At 38.0% G+C, this 22,398-nt stretch overlaps 1 protein-coding gene across 3 annotated transcripts in view; it reads left to right on the forward strand.

Moving 5' to 3' along the window:
- Positions 1-22,398, forward strand: part of TPK1 (thiamin pyrophosphokinase 1) — a 306,701-nt gene that overhangs the window by 236,239 nt on the left and 48,064 nt on the right. For all 3 annotated transcript variants that reach the window (XM_082046404.1, XM_082046405.1, XM_082046403.1), the window contains one exon: positions 8,531-8,642. In XM_082046404.1, coding sequence (XP_081902530.1) covers positions 8,531-8,642 — 112 coding nt within the window. The remainder of the gene's footprint in view (positions 1-8,530; positions 8,643-22,398) is intronic.

Below are 22,398 nucleotides of genomic sequence, written 5' to 3' on the forward strand. Positions count from 1 at the left end.
GATCACACAATTTCTTTTTCCTCCTGACTTCCAAGAGGAGTTCCATATTCAGCGAAGCTGGTCTTCTGCCCCGTTTGCTTGACCTCCGACACAATGGGACTGCCTGCTCCTGTGCTTTTAAGAGGTGGTTCTTCAAGACTGACCACCACTCATGGTCCCCTGAGCCCTCAGAAGCAGATTCCCACGGGTCATTGCTAAGTAGCTCCTTGAGTAGCTTAATGCTTGCTGCCTTGAAATCCAAGGTGGCGACTCTGCTGTCCTTTTTTTCTCACTACAACAAAAACTTTAAATTCCATCATGTCGTGCTAAGGCTGAGTATGTTATCAGCATGTTCATAATTTTGAATGCTTATTTGGGGGATATCAGAGGTCCTCCACATAGGTCTTAATGAAGGCAGAAGGTAGATGCCACACAGGGATTTTGTTCTTTCATTGTCTGCTACACAATACAGTTTCTTCTACCTTTTGCTGATATAATAAATATACCAGTATAATTCTTTTGGAATGCTCCCTAATTATGACTGTGATGACAAATGGGGTGCTGGAAAGATGCCTTTGGCTTTCAGAGCCTTCAAAGTCTTGTGAGAAAAGATGCCAGGCTGACTGTATTTGCTTATGGTAAGAAATCATTGTCAAAGATTTAGGACTCAGGTTGGCCTACTTTGAATTATTTTAGTGTGCTTGTGAATATTCCTCTGTATTCTGAGAACCAAATCAGTCACTGATGACACTGATGATATGGGCACCATTCCCACTGAAATGCAAGGGAACTGAAGCTATACCTGCTATAAAAAGGCTGTTGCAAATGAACTCCACACCCCTATGCAAGTGTGAAAAACAGAGAAAAGGAGAAAAACAGAGTTCAGGGCAGTACAGTATTTTATTTCCCTACCACATGCTCCAAGGAAATAATTTTTGTGTGGACTGTAATCTCCAGCTGATTACTTAGCTATACAAGAAAACAGGGAGAAGGTGGGGAAAAAAAAAAAAAAAAAAAGAAAAGGAGAAAAAACTATCTGTTTGAATGGCCAAATTTCTTTAATTATATTTGTTCTTCCTGACCTGAGCAACAGGTCTTTGAATTTCACGGATGTGGAGAGAAGCAGTCAGTCATTGCTAGCGCAAGATCAGGGGCATAACACTTCTTCAAAGCCTGCTGTTATAAAGCAGAAACTATTTTCCTGTCTGCTGAACATAGATATGGTGTCTTATCCTAGGTCAAATGAATATCTTTATAATAATAGCAAATTATTCCTTCTGGTAGCAGAGATCAAGAAGGGGTGCTGAAAATTGTCTCACAAGTTCATTTATCACTACTTCAAGCCTCTCTCTTTCTTACCTAGAGGTATATGAAAGTAACAGTCAGAAATGAATGGGAGAAAAGAGCACTTGTGAGATTCCCCCTACCCAATGCAAAGAACTCTGTCCATCAGTTTGTTTGCACTGCGGAAATTACAGAGGCCAGGCTTTTATGAAGCTCCAAATCCTAACATGAAGTTCCTAAATATGAAGCCAGTTCTACTAAAAAATGGTGGTGTATAAGAGGATTTGTGGGCCCAATATTTGCTGCATTATATGACACTTAAAAAGCAAGGGCATCACATGGATGTAATTGGAGGAGTACAAGAAATTATACGAAGTTGTTGACCAGCAGCCTATCGATCATTCTTCTTACGTGTTAGAGAAGATTTCCAAGTGAGATTTTGGAGGAGGAGAGCTACAGAGATTTACTAGTTTGTTTGTGAAGACTTCTGAAAACAGATAAACAGATTTGAATTGTAGGTTAAGTCACAAAGGCACCTGCTACAACAGCCAGCCAAGATTCAGATGGTCAGTAATTGATGGAAGGAAAAAATAATCTGTTAATTGCTTACCACAAAATAAGCTAAGATAGGCTCCATCACAGGATGGGCTGTGAAGAACTGTGTGAAAGGAAAGACAGATTATCGTAACAGCAAAGAGAAAACAAGATCCATAGAGAAAGCAACCTGATCAGAACAACCTAGACAAGAAAAAAATATATCAAGTATTGTTGTGTAGCATATATTAGTAAACATTGACATGCATTAGGCTTGGTAACCATACTTTTTTTTCTTGTATAGCAACAGAGCCTAAGCACTTTCAAAAAACAAAACAAAACAAAAACCTAGCACTATATTTTTGCACAAAAATTCTGTGTATTCTTACACAGCATAAAGATGCATTCCAGCAATACTTAGTAATTCAGTGCCATGAAGAATAAATTGTTTCTTGCCACAAGTTAGGTGAACAATATCCTGTCTTTTAAATTAACTCCCACACTTCTCTAATAGCAAGGAAAAGAAGAGAATGTAGTCTAGGTAGAAGAGGTCCTCTGGACTCTTCCCCTGTACAAATGCACAGAAAAGAATGAGCAGTGACACTAAATGTATTATGAACCAGTGGATGGTAGGAAAGATTATGCCATAATTTTCACCACTTAGGAATTATAGAATATTAGTGCCCTTAGTAAAGGCCATCCTAGGTTGACAATTTAACTGCAACATTGCATAGTAATTATACAAGCAATAGGAAACCTTCAGCAGCTTGTCTACTTTTCACTCTTATCTGCAATCTATTGTACTCTGTGGTCTCATAAATGGATATAAAGAAAATGGCTCTGATTTTTTTAAGGCATCACTAAAAATGTTAATTAAATCTATAATGATGGGCCTGCTGAGGATCGGGCATCAAATGTGCAACTCAAGGATAAAATGTCACACTGGGCCAGTGTAGGGCTTGCTTGAATTTAGAGAAGGACCAGCCAGTTCTTGATTACCATAGTTACACACTGCATTTGTGGTGTATTTTGCATTCTGGTAGACTGAGGTAAATGTTGTGGAATTCCGTTTGTGAGTGGGAAGTTTCAACAGAGTGAGGTTTTCTTTAGGGTAGGATTCAGAGTAGAACAAGGATTGGTATTTATGGCATTTGTCAATCTTTAAGATATGTCTGTGAAAGGAAATTAAACCACCCAAACTCCCTTTTAAAGTAACTTTTGTATTCCCAGATGTCTGTCTGCTTGATAAAGTGTTTCCATCACTTCATTTGTGTTCATGTTAACAGTGTCTATGCTGCTGACAGTTTTAACTGCTTGCAGTCTCCAGAGAGAAATATACCTTCACATCTTTTGCACCTATGTTTGCTGTTTTCTTGTCAGTCATACAGGCTTGACTGCAGAAGACAGAGAGTTGTTTTACTTGCTCCTGCTGCAACAGGTGATGGGCAAAAAAGGGATGCACCTACTGTGTGAAGTAAAACATCTTGCCGACATTATACAACAAGTGTACTCTTAGGAGAGTTTTACTAGGCTTACAGAAAAATTTCTTGTGCAAATGTGTAAAATTCTGGGGTCATTTGCTCTTTGTGGATAATTTGTACATTAGATATACAGTAGCAAGCACTTAAATGTATAACCTCAGGGTACAGTAAATCTTTTTGGTTTAGTGGCACTCACCTCCACAGGGATTTCTTTCTATACCCTTGTCATAAATTGGTTTGAAGCAGATGTGCTCATTAATTTGGTCTATTAATTATTATAATTTACTTTTTTCTACTGTCTGGTGTTTTATTCATTATAAAGTCACCATTTTATGAAGCGTTCCTGTTGAAGGATAGACTTGGTGGGGCGTTGTCTTGCAAATAACTGATACACTATTCTATCCATTTCAGTACAGGAGCACTACTAACATTTCAGAGTAAAGATCATCAGGATTGTGTCCAACATATTTTAATATTGGTTTAAAGTACAATAAATTTACTGTTTCTTTCATACATATGTAAGCAGTCATTGATATGATCTACAAGAGCTTTTATACTTCTGGGTTTTCACTGGAACTGTGGATACTTTTATTTTCAAAAGAAAAAAAAAGCCTGGTTGGCTCAAATAATGTTCTCCGAATAGCATTCATGTAATAGCAACTTGGCACTGTGTATATTTGTTTGAAAAGACAATTGATATTTCAGAGCTGTAACAAAATAGCTCCTCTTAAATACATCCTTTTAGAAAAATCAGCTCTATTTGCCATGCTCAGAATCTCAGCCTAAAAGCTTCTCTTATTGTTAAGTCAAGCTCTTACACAACTAATGGTTAGTAGAAATATTTCTGGAACTTTGTTTTTACTTTGTTACCAGTTGTGATATTTGATTTTAAACATAAATGTTCTCAGCTTAGTTTCATACTTGTTCCTTCTCCTTCTCTATATTGCAGTCTTTGGTGATCGTATTGATTTCCACCCATTCCCAAGTCTTTTATCAACATACCATTTTCTGCATCCAGATGTTTATGTACTAAAACAGATTGTGGGTTTTGTCTTTTCCCTGGGTAACACTATGACATCTGTATTTAGTTTTTTGCTGTTGTTGTTGTTGTTCTCAAGTGTGTGCTGCCATCTATAGCGTAATTGTTGAAATAAAGCTGATATAAAAATATATTTTATCAAAAGATTATGGAAAACAAGATCTAGCTAGTGGAGGAGGTATCATAGAGCAGTTGGTCAGATCTCAATAAATCCTCTTTTTCTATAGTCTCAAATCTCACAGCAAGCACAGGTGACATTGTACTATTCAGAAAATCAGCAACTTCTATGAGTTCAGTTGTTCAGCAGATTTATTTATACTGGTCAAACTATCAGGGCAGCCTGAAAATTAGTATAAGGTTGCCCTGTCCTCAAATCCTCTAACTTGTTTCTTTTCCATCCCTATTACCATTTACATGTCCTAGTTCTTCAGGAGTTTCCAAGATCTATTATACCCTTCTTCATTTGTTTTTTAAAGCTTAATTTTAATTCTTTATTCTTCCCCAGCATCTTGTTAACTGGCTTCATGCCTCTCCTCTGTATCTGGCTTCAGTCTGCCAGGTTCCAGAATGCAGTGCTGAAGATCAGCTCCCATTTTCTCTCTCTCTCACATATCATTTTGTCACTTGATATCTATTTCAGAGTAGATATATTTGTTGTAATACATTTATTCAAGTTGGTCTGGAAAGCACTTGGAGAAGTAATTCTCTGTACTTTCATGAAGTACCTATGGGATATCCATGCATGTTTAGAAACTATCAGCCTTTATCTTGATACTGTTCATATGCTTTTCAGCTTGAAAATTTTTTACTAAGGATTTTGGTGGCTTACAGCCTTGGACAGGGTGAGGTATATGAGTTCCTGGCAATCAGACTTCTGTTCATTTGAGTTAAGAGATGTGACAGAGAAAAACTACGTCTTTAGGTCTTCCCTTGACAACGAGTGTTGGAGCGGGGGTATATTTGACCACTGCTGCTGAAATGCTTTCCTATAACGGAAGACTTTACAATCAAAAGGAAAAATTTAACCTATATGGATGAAGTGTTCTTAAAAATATCTTCTGACATTTTCTTCTTATTGCTGAACTTAAAAATTGTTCCTATTTCCCAGAATCAGAGACAAAATGAAGAAAAAAAATCAATGCTGAAGACTGATCAATGTTTTTCAAAACTGACTTAATAAGATAAAAATCAATGCAGCTATATTATTTGCCATTATTTTATCACCAGTATCATTCAAACATGGTAATATTTGATTCTTAAGTTAAATGTGAAAATATTTTAGTTACCTTCTACAGAGGCAAAAAACTTAAGGAGTCAAACCTTAGTTTTCGTTGTAATCCTGGTTTTGGAACTTTGACTTCTGCAGAAACTGAAAACAGCTTCATATTTTAAGTGCCAGTATATAATTGTTCCTTTAATGACAGAGGCTGAAATAGAACACATTATTACCCGTATTTGCAAATTACAAGCTCTGATCTTCCCTCCTTCCTGCAAATAGCAGTTCCATCTTGCTTGGTTGAAAGATCTCTACTGGAAAACCTGAAAATAAACTTGGACACCTAATTTCCTCCATGGCAGTCTAGCAGTGCTTTTACTTACTGTAAAAATGCATTGGCTATTTAATCTTTTTTAGGCAAAAATAAGCAGGAGTTTTTGTTTGCCTGCCCCTGCCACCCCCCTTGCAATTTCTGTTTTCTATCCCCACTATACCCGGTAATATTAAGACCTCTGTATTGATCTATTTAAAGAAAAGTCTTAAAAACTCTCTTGTGTAATATCCATGAACCAATTCCTAAACCATTATTTGGCTTAACAGCTGAGGGTTTTTTTTGTAAAAAAAACTTGCATTTTGATATTTCATTTCCTCTTTACTTGCTGCCTTTGGTTTGGCCCTCTGGGCTCTTAGTTTGAAATTTCTCTTATAAACTAAGGGAAAGAAAATGTTGTTTTAGGGAAGAAAGTCAAAATTCTTATGTAATCACTAGGATGTGTGAACTGGGATTCTTAAGGAAGCATCAGGTATGTTGAAAGACTACTGATAAAATCCTGGGTATTGGTGAAACTCTGGTGATGGCATCTTTTGTTTTAAAGATTTATTTCATGAGAACAGAAGGACAGACTTCTGCAAAAATGTCTTACTGAATTTAATCCCTATCGGTAAGCTGGGCCAGAATGTTGTGAAATAGGAAATGCAAACCTAATAGTGGGTAGACACAGGTTTTGAGAATACAGGACTTAATTAGGTTCTCTGTTGGGCCACTTACTTTTACCTCTCTTTTTCATATTCCTTTACAAACTGATAAATGTAGTGAGGTTGCTCTTCAAGTAGCTCTGAGCAGCAATATGTACATTCACTGAGAACAGTCTCACCGATTCTCTCCATCATCAGCTTCATTATAGACAATATCTGCAGTACCATAACGAGAGAGCTTGTAGTTGTACCTGTCCTCTCCCTTTCCTCCTCCCTCTGTACTGTGAGAGAGAAGTAGCATGGCATATTGCAGAGCTAAAAGGTTATCAAACCTGAATTTGTTACACCTCTGAATTTGGCAGGCAAGCGTTCACAACCATTATAGAAACACACGGCTCATCACCACATGAAGCTGGACACCCTAAGATAGATGATATTGGATTGGTTTTCTCGTTGCTCTGCAAACAATCACACAGGCTTAAGCTACGTGATCTGATAGTCTCTAATTGACAGCTTTTCCAAGGTTCATTTGTTAACTGGGAGCATGACATGTATCGAAGTTGTTTCTTCATAATGCGTTTGGCATTAACAGGGGAAGATGTCAAACACCTCAGACATCAACATCTCAGCAATAAGATACTTGGCCTCCAGTTTTGACTTTCTAACTAGTGACTTTATATTTGCGTAGGCATTTGGAATGAGCATATGAAAGGACAGGACATAAGAAAAAAGCTTCAATACATTCCCCAAAAGAAAATTTGTGAAAAAGTAATTTTGCCGATTGGGACATTGACCTGAGTTTTGTGGTTCAACTGTTCTTTTTTCTTAGTTTAAGATCTTGGTTTCTCACTTAATAAAGCACTTTCTGAATACTCATTGGATTTCAGAGGGTTCTTTTATTTGGGTATATTAATAAATAGGCATATCTGATTTTATTTATAGTGGTGAAGAATTTGTATGTAAAAGAGATGCTGAAGGGTTTAGCTTGCCTGTGTATCCACAAGAGAACACAACCTCAAAGAAGTCTCTATTTTAAAGTATCCTAACCTTTGCCCAGATGAAGCCCATGTTTGTTTGAAATGATAAATTACCTGTGTAAAAGAGACCAGAGGATGATTTCTCCACCAGTGTTGTCACTGTTTTGCATTTGCTATTTACTTGCTTTCATTAACACTTTTCTCAGAACACAAATTGTGCCAGGACTCTAATGTTCAGCTTTTGTTTCTTTTTTTGTTCTGTAAAAGATTTCCGCTATCTACTCTTCCTTGCAACCATTTGTACACAAGATGTTCACACAGGGTCTATAAGTACTAATTAAGAGCTTGGTCACAAATCCATCATCACTAATTTCTGCTGCTTCTCCTGCATCCCATGAACTTGATATTAATAGTTACAAAACAAATTTATCTTAGATATACAAAAAATGTGTTTTAATTTCAGTTTGTTGTTCTTACTTAGTGTAAGCATGTTACTCTAAATATTTAAATTAATTTCTCTAGCACCTAGTTAATTTTCTGCACGTATTCTTCCTTCTGGAAAGACTACATGCCTGGAGAAGTGAAATTTTACATTAAATTTTACAGATGTCTTCAAAATAATGAAGGAGCTTCAGCAGTGCTTTGACTAACATTGTTTAGGAAGTGAAACACAGCTGTTTAGATGAGGGAAAAAAATGAATGAATGGGTCAGGATGCCTTCATTTGACAGGAATAAAGAGGCTGGCTCTGACAGAAGAGCCTCATCAAAAAATGGCAGGGAAGAATGAGAAAAGTCAGATTCTGCTTAGAAAAGCCAGAAACCAACTTTTTGAAAGCCCTGAGGTCTGGAATCTGAGCACAGGTCTTTCCTCACTCTGTAGACATCAGTTACCTGAATTACTACAGGCAAATATTCCTGAGCCTTTGGGGGACATTCTGGACCTGCCTCCATCTAAGTACTTTCTGTTTTATTTGCAAGGTGTGTTGACAAATGTAATTGGTGTCCCTGGTGAGCACTGACTCCAGAGGCCCTTCTGTCTTGCAGGGCAAGCACAAGCTGCACGTGGACACGGGACTGGAAGGCACCTGGTGTGGCCTCATCCCCATCGGGAACTCCTGTGAGAGCGTGACCACGACAGGCCTCAGGTGGAACCTCAGTAAGTCAGACGCCTCCAGGACAGGGGGTTTAATGTTATCCTAAGCAGACATCTACAGCAGCTTCACCAGTGCTGAAGGGTCTTACGTGTTTGAAGGTGGCCCTGCCAGGCCACTTTTTTCTAGAAATGAAGGGTTGTGGTTTATTTTTTTCTTTTTTTTTTAAAAAAAAAAAAAAAAAAAAAAGAAGATAAATATATTTAAACCTGAGATATCACAGGCAGGAACATGTTTTCCATTTGGGAGTCATTATGCTATTTAAATAAAACATTTGTTGAGGTCATGATACATTACCATCTTGATACATTGCCCTCCAGGGAGGGGAAGCTGCTAGTGCCTAAACTCCTGGTTATAAGCCATAAAGTTACAACAGACAAATGATAATGTGACACAGATTATTAAAGCTACCTCACTTATCCTGAACTGCTTTGCATATATTCTCTGTTTGTCAACTCAAAATGAATAGATCTTTTCATTTTCTTGTTTTAAAGTGGGAAAAGATGCATTTGATCTAGAACAGGGATATTTATCTGTAAAGAAAGGAGGTTCTTGACCAAAAGAAATTCAACCTCTTGCCCCTCCTCCCACACTGAATCATTCAGGATGTATTTACTCATGAAAAAAAGGGATATTTTAGATAAAGATTTTAGATAAAACCTAGGGGAAGCAAAGAAGTAATTGAGAAGCTCTAATCTTGTAGTCTGATTTACGTGACCAGACTTAAGGGCCATCCCATCTAGAAAGGGCACGTGGTTCTCACAATATGTGGTACAGTGCCTTCAGTGGCTAGTGATTAATCTGACACTGACCCGCAGTGTGAGCCAGCAGCACGTGTGCATGTCTAGAGAACACCTTGTTCTACTGAGGATTTGAGCATGTGTGATTAAGGAGGTGGTAGGCATTAGTAGCTCATTAATGATAAAATGTATAAATATGGCCTTAATTTCAAGATGTGAGAGGCTTGCCAAGTGAAGAGCTGTTGGTCTAGTGATGTTTTTGTCCTTCTAAAATGGATTGTAAGAGCCGAATGTATTGTATAAGGGATGTTCTCTTGATTTGAACAAGAGTCAAATATTTTCATTTGTACTGATAAGTACAGTTAACAAGTAAGGTACTGAACTTTCATCTGCTCCTCTCCTATTGTATCCTGAATTTTGTGGCTTCTTGCACTGAGGAACTACTCATTTCTCAGTAAATGTTCTGCCCTCCAGAGTGAGGTGAAAGAACCTCAAACCAGCCTCACATTAATGGAGCATCTCTGCAGCCTGTGTTACTTTGCAAAAGTCTACTGTGTGGATCAAATGTTGCAGATGCTGTGAGGCTGCAGTCCTTTCTTGTGGTTTTGATTATTAGTTTAAAAAGTTATTTTTCAGATACATCAGAATACATCAGGTTTACAAAGTGTTCATTTGAAAGATGGTAATTTTAAAGATTGTCTGCTCCCACAGGTGACATGGCTCTTTTACTACTAAATTATGATTGCCTGATCTGCTGAAGCTAAAGGACATAGGGGTTGCTAGTCTAGCTGTGCCGGCTGGAGGGGAACACGTTGGGAGGTGCAGTGGTAACAAATAATAAGTTTCTGTCTATGACTGGGTTGCTTTATCAGTTTTTTCCGTGTTTATCATTCTAGTTGTGCTGTAATAGACTTATACAGGTTACTTAGAGGCATAGATAGATATGGACCTATGGGGATTTTTATTACACTTTTTTTTCTTTTTCTGGAAAAGAAAAAAGTATTTAAGTGACTGTTTCCTACTTGTTTGATGTTAATGTGAGACCACCATCTCTGCTTCTCCCAGTCCTTGTTGCTCTCTGTTTCCAAGAGTAAACCTCAGACCATAACAGTGTTTTCCTTAGTGATGTGTACACTGCACCCCATTACAGGCTACACTTTCAGTCTCCGTATTCATGTTTCTCACAGTTCCTTAATTTATTTCTCTGCGTTATCATCTCAGATATATAAAAACCAAAAATGATCTGGTCTTCCTTGAAGATGTTTCATCTGTCTGAGACACCAGGATTGTTACAACCTGAAACTACTCTTGTGCCCAAGTGATCAGAGCTAACCTTTACTCATCCAAATACAGATTTTGAATCAGGTTATTGTTCAGATACTGATAAAACTAATTAAAGAGTAGTTTCATCCCCCAAGAGGGAAACCAATATCTCAAATCCAGCATGTGGTTAGTTATGAGTTGGTTGGATGTTTTCTCTAATAAATAAGCCTTACATTCAGATAACCTAAGTTTGATATTAGCTTTCATTGTGCTCATGACTTTTGTGCTGCCTGTAGTTTTGCAAGTACTTTAAAAAAATTTAGTCCTCCTGTAAATTGTGATGGAGAAGCAAAGGTTCACCTGGGAAGAAAAGGGTATAAGAAGATACTGGAGTGTGATGTGGATGTCAGCATTGCTCCTGAGGGATGGCAGTGGGAGAGCTTTCTCTATTCATTCATTAAGGGCACTCTGAGCACACACCTTCATAAACCTCAGTGAATAAAATGGTTTGGTTATAAATCCATTTTCATTTGTAGATCATGAAAAAATGGAATTTTTAAGGCAAACATGACGTGAAAGGCCTTTTTGTCCAGTTTGTTATGGAATTAATTGAATGTGACCCAACAAGTTTGTTTTTAAAAAGTAATTTTTGAGTCCTCGAAGTACTTGTTTTAAGTGTCTGGGCCGTAAACTAAATCCAGAATTTCAATTCTGTCTGATGATTCAAACATGATGCATTAGGTGAGAGGTGAGCCCTCATTTTTGCGAACAATAATTTCCAGTAGCTCGACATTCGAATGACACTGCAATACAAGAAAGAGCTGGCTTTGCATCAAGGTCTTTAATGTTTAACACCAATTTCAGTCTGAGCATATCTGGATTACTTTGTTGATTAAAATTTGTAAAACCTTCAAGGAGTAGTCAAATGTTATCTGTGTCTAATCTACAGGTCCTGTCATGAGACTTTATAGTCTCTGAATAGAAAAAGACAAGGATAAATACCTAAGACAGAAGCTGTATTGTGGTTGAGAGTAGGCTATCAAAGGTCTCATTTCAATGGCTGAATTAGATAAAACCTGAAATCCATAAATTATTCTGCCAGCAGAGAAACAATGATGTCTTGGTTGTATTTTTAATATTGCAGACTTCAGTATTTTTTGTGTGTCTGTGTGAGAATGCAACATGTATGCATGCTTTTATGCATGCTTATCTTAGTTATTTGCTAGCCTTGGAACAAACAGAACTTTCATTTATTTTAGTTCTCATCTTGTGGGTGAAAGAACTAAGAGAAGAAAGTAGAAAACTGATTACAGAAAATACTTTTTACCCATACTTGCTATTGTGCAGCACACATTCAGAACACATTATAAAGATATTCTATCCACTCCCAAAGGAATACAGATCTTTTCTCTATTAAAATCTGATTTATAGCACAGGATTCAGATAATGCTTTATCTGATTTGACTCACCTGGCTGCTTGCTGATAACAGCTCCCGTGTCTAATAAATAAATAACAAAAAATCCAATAATGCCAGAATTACCCAGCATTCTTCATTAGGTCCTCAGTGATGCTTTCATGGAAGGGACTAAGAATGGAGGTAGGAATCAGCTGCGCCGCTCATGGAAGAAGAGGTTGGAGGATAATGGTAGGCTTTTCTAGAAAATAGTTTGTTTTCTAGGAAATTACTGTAGAAAATAATCTTGCCAACTAATTTACTGTTCATCTCTATGGCCTTTAATATGCTGTATGTCATACATACCTTTCATGTACGGAAAATGCCGGCATACATATATGTATATATATAAACTGTGTGTGTATGTGATTGTGCTTTCCAGATAATTTTCATGCAAATTTGCTTCTTTGGGCAGGAAGATAAATTGCTGTAAAATGCCACCATTCAAAAGAGCGCCACTGTCATTTCACTGCAAAAGGCTATAACAATAACAACAGGAGCAAGACCTTTCTCTGACTGTAGTAACAGAGCATCCACTGACTAATAACTTCACAGGTAGATAAACGGGATCCAAAATCTTTTTGATGCTGTTTATATTGTTAGTAAAATTGAAATGCTTTCACTGTTTTAGTGCATTGGGGATTTTTTGATGTTACATTGTGAATGGAACAAAAAGACTGCAAAAGCGGTAGGGTTTTATGTCTTAGGAGAAATGCAGAGTCAGATAAAAGAAAATTAGTAACTCCTTAAAAATAGTTAGAGGATGAGGGACTGTTCTGGAAAAGGCTGTAAATTAGGACAATGGACAGGTATCTGTGTGCTAGCAAAGCTTTTTGTATAAGCACTCTGTAACCTGTTTCGTAACTGGCACATGTACATGGCACATTTTGCTGCCCTAGTTCATTCTGACTGAGGCAAACTGAGTGGCGCTCCCAGGAGTAGCTCTGTTTTCAGTGGCAGAGTAAAAAGCTTCACAGCTGGATTCCCCTGTCCTCTGCTTTCTCCTCCATGCCTCTCTTCTCACGTTCTTTGCTGGAAGAAGACTCCCAGTACATCAACTGGGAGTATCTTCACAGCCTCAGTGATGTATTTTTTCCTTTGTTAAAGCTCTAAGACCCTGGGTTGGGTGGGGTGACAGAAATGACACTGCTCCTCCCAAAGCTTCAGGCATTTTTGACCTATTGCAAGCCATTTGCCTGCAGGAGTGCTGCTGTTTGCCTTCCAGAGTCACATCATTTATTACAAGGCAAGGCCTGCTGAAATACTTTTCCAATAAAGCAGATGTTCTGATGGTGGCAGCCTGGCATCCCACTGCTTTACTGCAAGTCAGCAAAAGCAACAATGAGGGCAGTGCTTAGCATTGCATGAAATGATTTTGAACCAAAAAGACTATTTGGCATACATTAAAGGACTGATGAACACAGAGCTCAGTTGTGCTAGGCCCCTAAAGCTGTTTTTATCTTTTTTTTTCCTGAACAGCAGCTTGAAAACTCAGTCAAACTTTGTGAAGGGACTCGAGATGGGGATTTGATGTCACACGTTCAGTCCATTTCCACAGATTTCAATGAATGTTTGGAATTGGTGGGAAGGAGATTTGGTTCCAGCTCTTCTGTAGCTGGGTAGCAGAGTCCTGGCATTCAGTTTAGAAAGGCTGCTTTAACGTGATAAACAGATACGCTCTTCCAGATCACACTGCTGAGGCAACATTACTGCTGTAGGACTCCAGTTATGGAAAGATTCATGCAAGTACCATAGTTGTGGACTAGCTCAAACCGCTTCAAGCGGTAAGTTTAGCCCAGCTGGATGGCCATCTTCAACAGGACATAGGGAGTGTATGTATGATAATTCCATACAGCAGTGTTAGGCAGTAATGGCCAGGAACGGGTAGAATAAAAAAACCTCAGAGAGTCTTTTCCAGCATAGTTGTGCACAAAGCAGATGGCTCTCTGGAACCATCCTGAAGTGAACTGGAGACATTTATGTCTAGCTACATTGCCATGGCACATTGCAACTATGGGAACTAATTTCATTATTAATATCAAGGTGAGAAGGTTGTCAAGAGAGCAAAATGCTGCTCTTTCCCTCGAACCTCCTATGTTACTTCAGTCCTTCATTCTGCTAATGGAAATGTGACTTGTAGGTATGAGGAAATAAGTGCTCTACTTCAGAACAGCTTTGGTGCAGATAATCCTCATGTTTGTGGTGCCAGTAGATTGGTAAGAATACTAAAGTCACATCAAAATCAGAAGCAACCTGCTGCTGCTGTGGTCTATGAGTTGTAAGGACCAAATAGCTTTGTGGGGAAGAGAGGGGTCTGCAATGAGCCAGAGAGTTACCATTTAGATTACTGGGGATTCAGAATAATCCTGTGGATTTCAGCAGTGGCTCTGAAGTTTCATCAGTGGGTGTGAGGGCTGAATTTGTGCAAGAAAGAGACCTTTGAGTTTATACTAAAGACATTTAACCCTAAAGGCATTCTGTTCAGTCAACCTGCCCATATGGATAGTGGGAAGTCCTCTCATTTAGACAATGGCAGAAGCAAAGCTTCAAGTGCATAATGATGTACTTGAAAGAAAGTCAGTGAAAAATTGGCCAGAGTACAAAGGCTCATTTGTCATATCCCTTGCAAATATACTTTAATTGTTTTAATATTTAAATGCCCAGAATCAGTCATAATAAATGTAAATGTCACGCTGCCAAGAGATTTCCAAAAACAAGGAAGCTCTGATGCATGTGGTGAGTTATTGCCAGTTCCCAACGTTTCTGCAGAACCACAAAAGGGCAAGGACCGGAAAGAGGACAAATCAATCATGTCTGGCTAGAGTCTCTCAGAGTTAAAAAGTGACATGTGCTTGTCTGTGATGACTCAGTTAATGGACAAGTGTACTATTTAGATTTTTGGGGGGTTGTTCAAGTAGGTAGATGTTACTATTAAGAATTTACTCCTCCTTTTCAATTCATTTACAGACCTTTTAGTTCTATTTATTTTTAGCACACACTGGTGTACATGATTGATCTCTTCTCCCCAGAAACATGACACTGAGGGAAATTATTTCCTCTATGGTGATCTATTCCTGTACCTTAATGGCAAACAGTTCTGGCTAGTCCCTCTGTTGTGTCTCAATTCTTCATTTGCTGCTCCGTTTATAACCACTTGGCACGTTGTTTGAGGGAGCCCTGCTCTCTCCAGTTTTTGCCTCTGGATGTTTATGGAAGAGGTGGATTTTTCCTTGCTGTTGTATGAAGTTCTCAAGAGGACTAGAGTCTCGTGACTTTTGCTGTACACTTCTTACTGTCACTGACTTTTACAGTATGCTTCTAAAAAGTTATGTTTTGATTGTAAGTTGTTTATGGCATCCTGATATGTAATTAATTAGCTGTTAAAAACTGGCTGTAGTAACTGTTCTGGAAATACTAATTTTTGATGTACATACCAATGACAGATCACTAAGCAAATCTGTTCTTTTCAGGTGAGTTGGAAAATACACATTTCTGATAGATGAACATGTCTTGCTGTAGAAGTAGCTGTGGCTTCTTTTGGGGCAGTAAATACACGTGGGGCAGTCAGGACAACAGCAGGAAGAGAAAGAAGAAAGAGAGAGTGGGAAAACTGAGATGTTAGGAGGTTGCATTTGGGTTTAGAAACATGTTTTGGAGAGAAGAAAGGGCAGATAACATGAAAATGTTGGAAGATATGAATACAGAGATTGAGACAATAAGAACAGAGGTGTTTTAAGTAGACAGTTGACATCTTCCCTTTTGAAGCACTGAACTGAGGCCAGTATTTCTGTCTTGTTATTTCTCTGCTGTTAGCAATCTCCTTCGCTTTTCACTGCTGTCAAGGCATAATAACCTACTTCTGCTGTCAGTAAACCGGTCAACTCAAGTGATGCGGGCCTGTCCACCCATCTGCCTGGGTCTTGATCCAACAGTAAAAGATGGCATTAGACATTTGATTTGAAAACAAGAAGGAAGACTCTTGCACTCTTGTGGCTACCAATTCAAGTCTCTGAAATCAGGGAAAACCAGAAACAGAGAAATAAAAGTAAGTAGAAGTAAGTAGGTTTTTTTGGATGTAATGATGCTTACAGATTCAGGACACTGGCATCATTCAGTGTGCCAGGTGTATTCTCTGGGGGATAATCAGGAGCCGTAGCTGAAGGTGCAGATGTGTACAACCTCAGCCCCTCCCACTGCAGAAACTGAGACACTTGGGAGGAATGAGGTGAAGTACTCCTGAAATGGGGGATTTTCTTGTGGCTCAGGCAATTGATTGTCCGGAGTTTTTACTCTGTGCAAGTATTTTAGCTACTTGCAAGTTAGCTGTTCATTTGTCTTAGTGCTCAAGCTGAGCTCTCAGCACTCTGACATTCCTCTGCGTTCTGCTGTGGTCCTGTAAAGCAGAATACTCCAAAATGAAAGCTGTGGTATTGTCTTTAAGATACTTGCTTTTGATGTTAATGATGTTAACAGTTTAACAGGTGCAATGGTATTATCAATTCTGTTGTAATGAGCAATACACAGAAGCCTGTGGGGATTTAATATGCGTGCATTCAATGCAATTTAAATCCATGCAGTAAATAAGGCATAAAGCCCTATGACGAATCAGGGCTCAACGTGTGTCAGTTAAGAGAATACTATTAATATTTACTGAAAGCATATGGCCTCCTTGGTTAATGCCACTGTATAATTAAAGGATGAAAGCTAAAGAACCAGAAATAAAATTTCACAGCCAAACTTTGATTTTGGTATCCCATTGCTCTTTAGTCCATGACTTTGCGGCCCTAGCATTTCTTAAGATTCATCTTCCATGTGTTTTGTATCCCAGGGAACATGGGTCCATTTACTATTAACAGGTAGCTGTATGTAGCATGTTACATTGTATCCATACAAGTCTAGGTCAGTATGTGGTCGCTGAAGTTCCTGTGTTATCTACATTTTGAAGCTTTTCCTTGTATTTAAAAGGAAAATATTTATAAAAACAATGAAACGTTTCAAACAAGTCCAAATATTTTTAGTATGTTTTAAGTAGGTGGTGATACATGTCACAAAACAATAGTAAATTGAACTAAATGGGGGTGGGATGGATGTCAAGAGATCTTACAATCCATATAGCTTTCCTATGGCATCATTCCTGAAAAACCTAAAAAAAGGTAACTCTATTATAAACTTTCAGCATTGGGGGTTCCTTCGTAACAGCTTTTTCAGAAAGTCTGCTCCAATTAGAATTTTTGTTTCCTTTCTGTATACTGTGGATACGGTATGTGATAAATATATTCTCATGCTGTTAAGCATTAGGACACAGCATTTATAATATAATTGCCAATACGAAATCTCAGAATTGTACATTTAGGTTTCCCAAATGTCGGGTATAACTCTGTAATTTACAGAGGCACCAGCAATATCACTCTATCACTGCTGATTGGCATGCCACTTAATGATGCTGTTTATAAGACAATTTTCTAATCAGCTGTGTGAACACTCATCAAGAGTTTGCTTCTTGATGTAAACCAGAGAAGTTGGAGAGAAAGATAGGGTTTGTTTTGCTTATAAAAACAAACGGGGGAAAAAGCAAGTTATAAGGAGAACTATCAGGTTTTGTTTGGTTGTTTTGTTTTTTTTTTTTTCCCATTTTGTAGAGCAATGATATGGTGTAAAAAAAAAAAAAAAAAAAAAAAGGCAAAACACAATTATAGAGAGCTTTGATATGAATCTGGATTATGCATTTAAAAGCTCAATGTAGAATTAAAAGCTGTGGTGTGAATGAGTCAATATTCTTCAGGGTATTGCCTTCGTATATTTTGAAATTGGATGATGATAGCTTAAATGTTAACATTCTGGTTTTTAACAGGTGTTATATTTCCAAAAATTGCTTAATAATAATTATGTGATTTGATATTGTAGATAGTCTATTGGGTCTAGTCAGTTGAAACTGGAGCGTGGTCACTTTTCCATTCATTTCACATGTCAGTTTTAGTTTTCAACCCAATAAACGTAGCCAAGCCTCTCTCCCACTCAAGCAATAATTAATTATTCCATGCCTTCTTCCTAGCTATTTCTTTTTTTTCTTCTGTAATAGGCAGAATACCTTTAATTTTAAAAATGTTATATAAAACACACAATAAGCTGAGTCAAGTGTGTCTGGCCTGGAAACAATTCATTATGTGATTTAAGAGATTTTAACAAGATCAGCCTCAGTTGAACTGCACAATTTATTAATAACTTTGGTACACAAGCATAAAGTACCTCTTCCAAATATATCCCCAGGCAATCATTGTGAACCCCTTGCCATCCTGTGCTCTGTATATTGAATGTATGTTAAAGAATTTATGTTTTATGAAAACATTAGAGCTTAATACCAAACTTGTGGAATTAATCGCAGAATTGCACCTTGGCTTTGATATTAGTACGTTAATTTTGAGGTGCCTCTGTCCCTTCCTTCACTGAACTAGGGTAATTTAAGCCTTCAATTCATCCAAACAGTTAGGCATCCACGTGTTTTCATGCACATGACTAGTTCTGGGGAATATAAAGCAGGTAAAGTTAAACAATGTGCAGAAGTACTTACCACAAGTCAAACTCTGCAGCAGAAGATATAGCCTTTAAATATGCCTGAAATGGCTTTTCTATATGTAAAATAAGGCAGTAGTGGCTTTAATCTCAGTCTCTGGGGTTAGCTGTCAGTGCTGGTTCCTATTCAAATCTCTCTTCTCACTCACTAATGCTGTAGAGCTCCCTTTTCTAGCTCTGCACATTTTTAATGTATTGCTGGTCGGCTGTAGTAATTTACATGAATTTCTCCTGATTTTACTGTTGAATGTCTGGGCAAAGTATGAAGACGTGGTAAGACAAATGACTTCGAAATATTTCTCGCATCTGGCTTCTTTACCTGTAGTTCAATAGATGTGGTTTCCCACCAGTAGAGCTGTCAGGTCCATGCATCAAGTAATTTTTTCATGTGAGGATTCTGGAAAAAAAGTGTTTTGGCTACCTACGAGAATTTTTAAACAGTCATAACATTTCCATTAATATAGCCGAAAGCGTTACAATATGCTACATCTGCATAGTTGTAAGAAAACGAAACGCTCCAGATAATTCAAATCCACTGTGCTTGATTCACTCTTTCTTTTTTTTTTTTTTTTTTTTTTACCAGTGCTAAAAATTTGCCACACTTTTGTGGCTTTGTCTGCCATATGTAAAGCGAGATTTTCAATCCACGTTAAAACCATGTATGCAGCAAATGCAACACACTCACTAGGGAATGGGGAAAATTTTCCACATTGTGTAGTGGACTGGATTGTATTAAATACTAACATCAACATAAATCTTAGTTATACTAGAATAAAGAAGTATTTTTCCTTTTTATTTTAAGATATGAAGTGTTGCTGTGTTTAGCTTTTAACATTCCAAAAGCCTGCAAACTGTCTTTTGGCAAATACAAATCAACAAAAGCTGGCAATACTTTGCAAAACATTTGCAAGGTACAGTAGAAAGGTTGGTTGATTCTTCAGAGCTTGTGCATGCCAGTTTTCTCTCTGCTGCTGCCTTTTGTTACCCTGTGCGTTTATGGTTCGTGTAGTTCTGGAACAGACCTGCACCATTTAAGACTTGTCCTGAATTTTTGGGAGCTCTCCTGCTGGTAGTTAGTTTTAGATCCCAAACGTCTCAAGCAAACATTGTCAGTGAATCTTCAGATTAGCTTGTGTTCCTTTTAATGCCTTCACAATTACTTTAGTGCCCCCACTGAAATAATATCTAAGGAATTTTACTCACTGTTGTGAAATTCACTTTTTCCAGTTTATGCCATTCTCTAACCTTCCAGGGTAATGATTCCCTATATGTTTGTCAGTCTTGGTTTTGCACCTTTGTTTCTTGAATTTCTCTGCTGATTTTCTGGCCTACCTCCTCTGATGCTATTTTCAACAAATCCTTCAGAAGTTACTAATAATGAAGGCAGTTTAAAAACAGAAAAATAAAGAGACAAAAAACCGCCAAACCTTAATTGTCAGCATGGTACAGCCCAACTTGCTGATTCAGTGGGTAGCACACCAGGCTGGGGACCCTGCAGTAGGGTTGGAACACATAATTAGCTCTCGTTAGCATATTCTCTTCTCCTGCTGTTTGTCTTGTTAACTCTTTGATGCAGGGACTGTTTGCTACACTGGGTCTGTGAAGTGCACCCCATCCTACCACAGGGGTGAACATGATTAATTGTAATTGGGAAATGTCTTCTGGAGTTACAGTTGAAAGTTAATACCATGGAATGATTCCTGATTTTAAATAAATGTATATTCTGTATGTGTTAGAGGCTGCATCTGCATTATTAGTCTCAGAAACTGTACTGTGGAAAGAGAAGAAAATCATTGTTTAGCATACAGTGCCACCTACAGAACAGGTTGTGCAGCCTCCATTTCATACACTCTGGGTTTTTTTGGTTGTTTTTGTTGTTGGTTTGTTTCTTTTTTTGTCACAGCACAGTAGGCATTCATGGCTAGAGAGTGTATTAGAAGCTTTTAGCAGGTGCCAGCAGAATTGGAGGATGAGCATGAAAGGTCAAGAGCCTGGGGACCTGGTTGAGCTCTTGCTGAAGTGCTGGGCAGCGGTTCCTGCTCTATCAGCTGCTGCTGCTTGGCAAGTTGGTTCTGTCACCCAGGATAATCAACTGGGAGGTGGTTTGTGTGCTCACTCAGTTCAGCTGTGATCTGCAATGTCTGTAGGGCAGGCTTCATCAATAGCACCCATTATTAACTTTCTCTTAGAAGCCTAAATTGTTTGGGTTTTGTTTTGCTTGGTTTGTTTGGTTTGGGTTTTGTTTCTCTGTTTTATTACAACTATTTCTAGAAACACTACAACTAAATTTTCTACCAAGTGCATGATTTACTGCGGTGGTCTGACAGACATACAGAGATGGAAAAAGAAGGGACCAGAGAGGAAAAAGTCCATCTAGGATCATGTTGTGAACATTACGCATAGTAAAGCACGCTGTCAACTGCTCTCTCTGTTCAGAGTCGATCTAAATGCAGGGGAGAAGTGGAGGGTGTCCTCTCATGTTGTTACCTAAGCATATGCTGTACAGAACATTGTTCAATAGCAGTTGTGTGTTCACATTGTTCACTGGTTGGAATAACAGTATGAGCATTGCGGGGAGGGGGGGTTGGATTTAATCCCTCAAATCTTTACAGTGCTTTTCAGACAAACATTAATTTTGGTGCAGAAAGATGAATATGATAATTTTTTTTTTTAAGACAGAAAAGGCAAAAGAACACACAAATATCACTTCTTCCACTCTCAGGAATCCATTATTTATGTAATATAGCAAATTAAGTTCTGATAGTCACTGCAGAACAAACTGTTGTCTGTCCTCTTTTGTCTAGTTTCTGAATGTTGGAAGTTGTCTGACCTTTAAGCTGTTACTAGCTCAGGACCCACTGTTTGGCATCTTCAAATTAGTGGGGTTGAAAAAGAGAAATAGAAAGGGAGGGCTGAGAATGAATTCTGACATCCAGGGCAGATATGAAGTAATTTTCTGGCAGGTGATCTTGCAGAGGAGAAGGAGGAGGGGGAAAAAAAGAGAGAGGCCCTTTTTTTTTTTTTTAATATAGTTAGGTGGGAAATTCAATGTATTTAAAGTAGCAGCAGAGATAGACTGGGAGGCTGAGTGTTTGAGACAGCTGAAGTTGCGTGTTAAATAGAGTTTATGACACTATTCTGCCATTTCTCACCTGCACTGTCACAGTCAGTACATGTGAGTGTGTAGGTGACTGGGGGTGTATGTAAATAATAATTCCTCTTTATTTAATATACCTTAAACCTGAAAAGGGACAGAAATAAGAGTTAGTAGAGTGCTACAAAATGTGAAGGTAATTATGTAGTAGTTATCCTCAACATTTCCATCTTTAAAGTGGTTTTGAACTGCTTAAGTACAGCAGTTACTGCAGACTGTGATTAGATAAATGGATGCAAATAGTAATTGTAACTGATGAATGATTGATGATGGTTTTATATGTTTATCATTATATACTGTTGTAAACACTTTCTTCCTCAGCAAGGATGGAGCCTGTAAGCAAAATGATGATGTATTGAATATGAATTCAAACTGTAATATTTTATAGACTATAGAGGGCCAATATTGTAGGCTGGGATAACCACAGATCTGTTACCAGAGTAACTAGTGAACTTTGCCTTTGATATCGACAGGCCGAGCACCAAACTCCTTCCAGTTGATATTCAGAGCCTGAATATAAGTGCAGCTTGGAAAGTGGGTTAGTAGGAGAGAATTTGAAAGTGCAGATGGGGAAGCTGAC

Source organism: Streptopelia decaocto, assembly GCF_964273445.1.
Source record: "Streptopelia decaocto genome assembly, chromosome: 2".
In the NCBI taxonomy this organism is placed as follows: Eukaryota; Metazoa; Chordata; class Aves; order Columbiformes; family Columbidae; genus Streptopelia; species Streptopelia decaocto.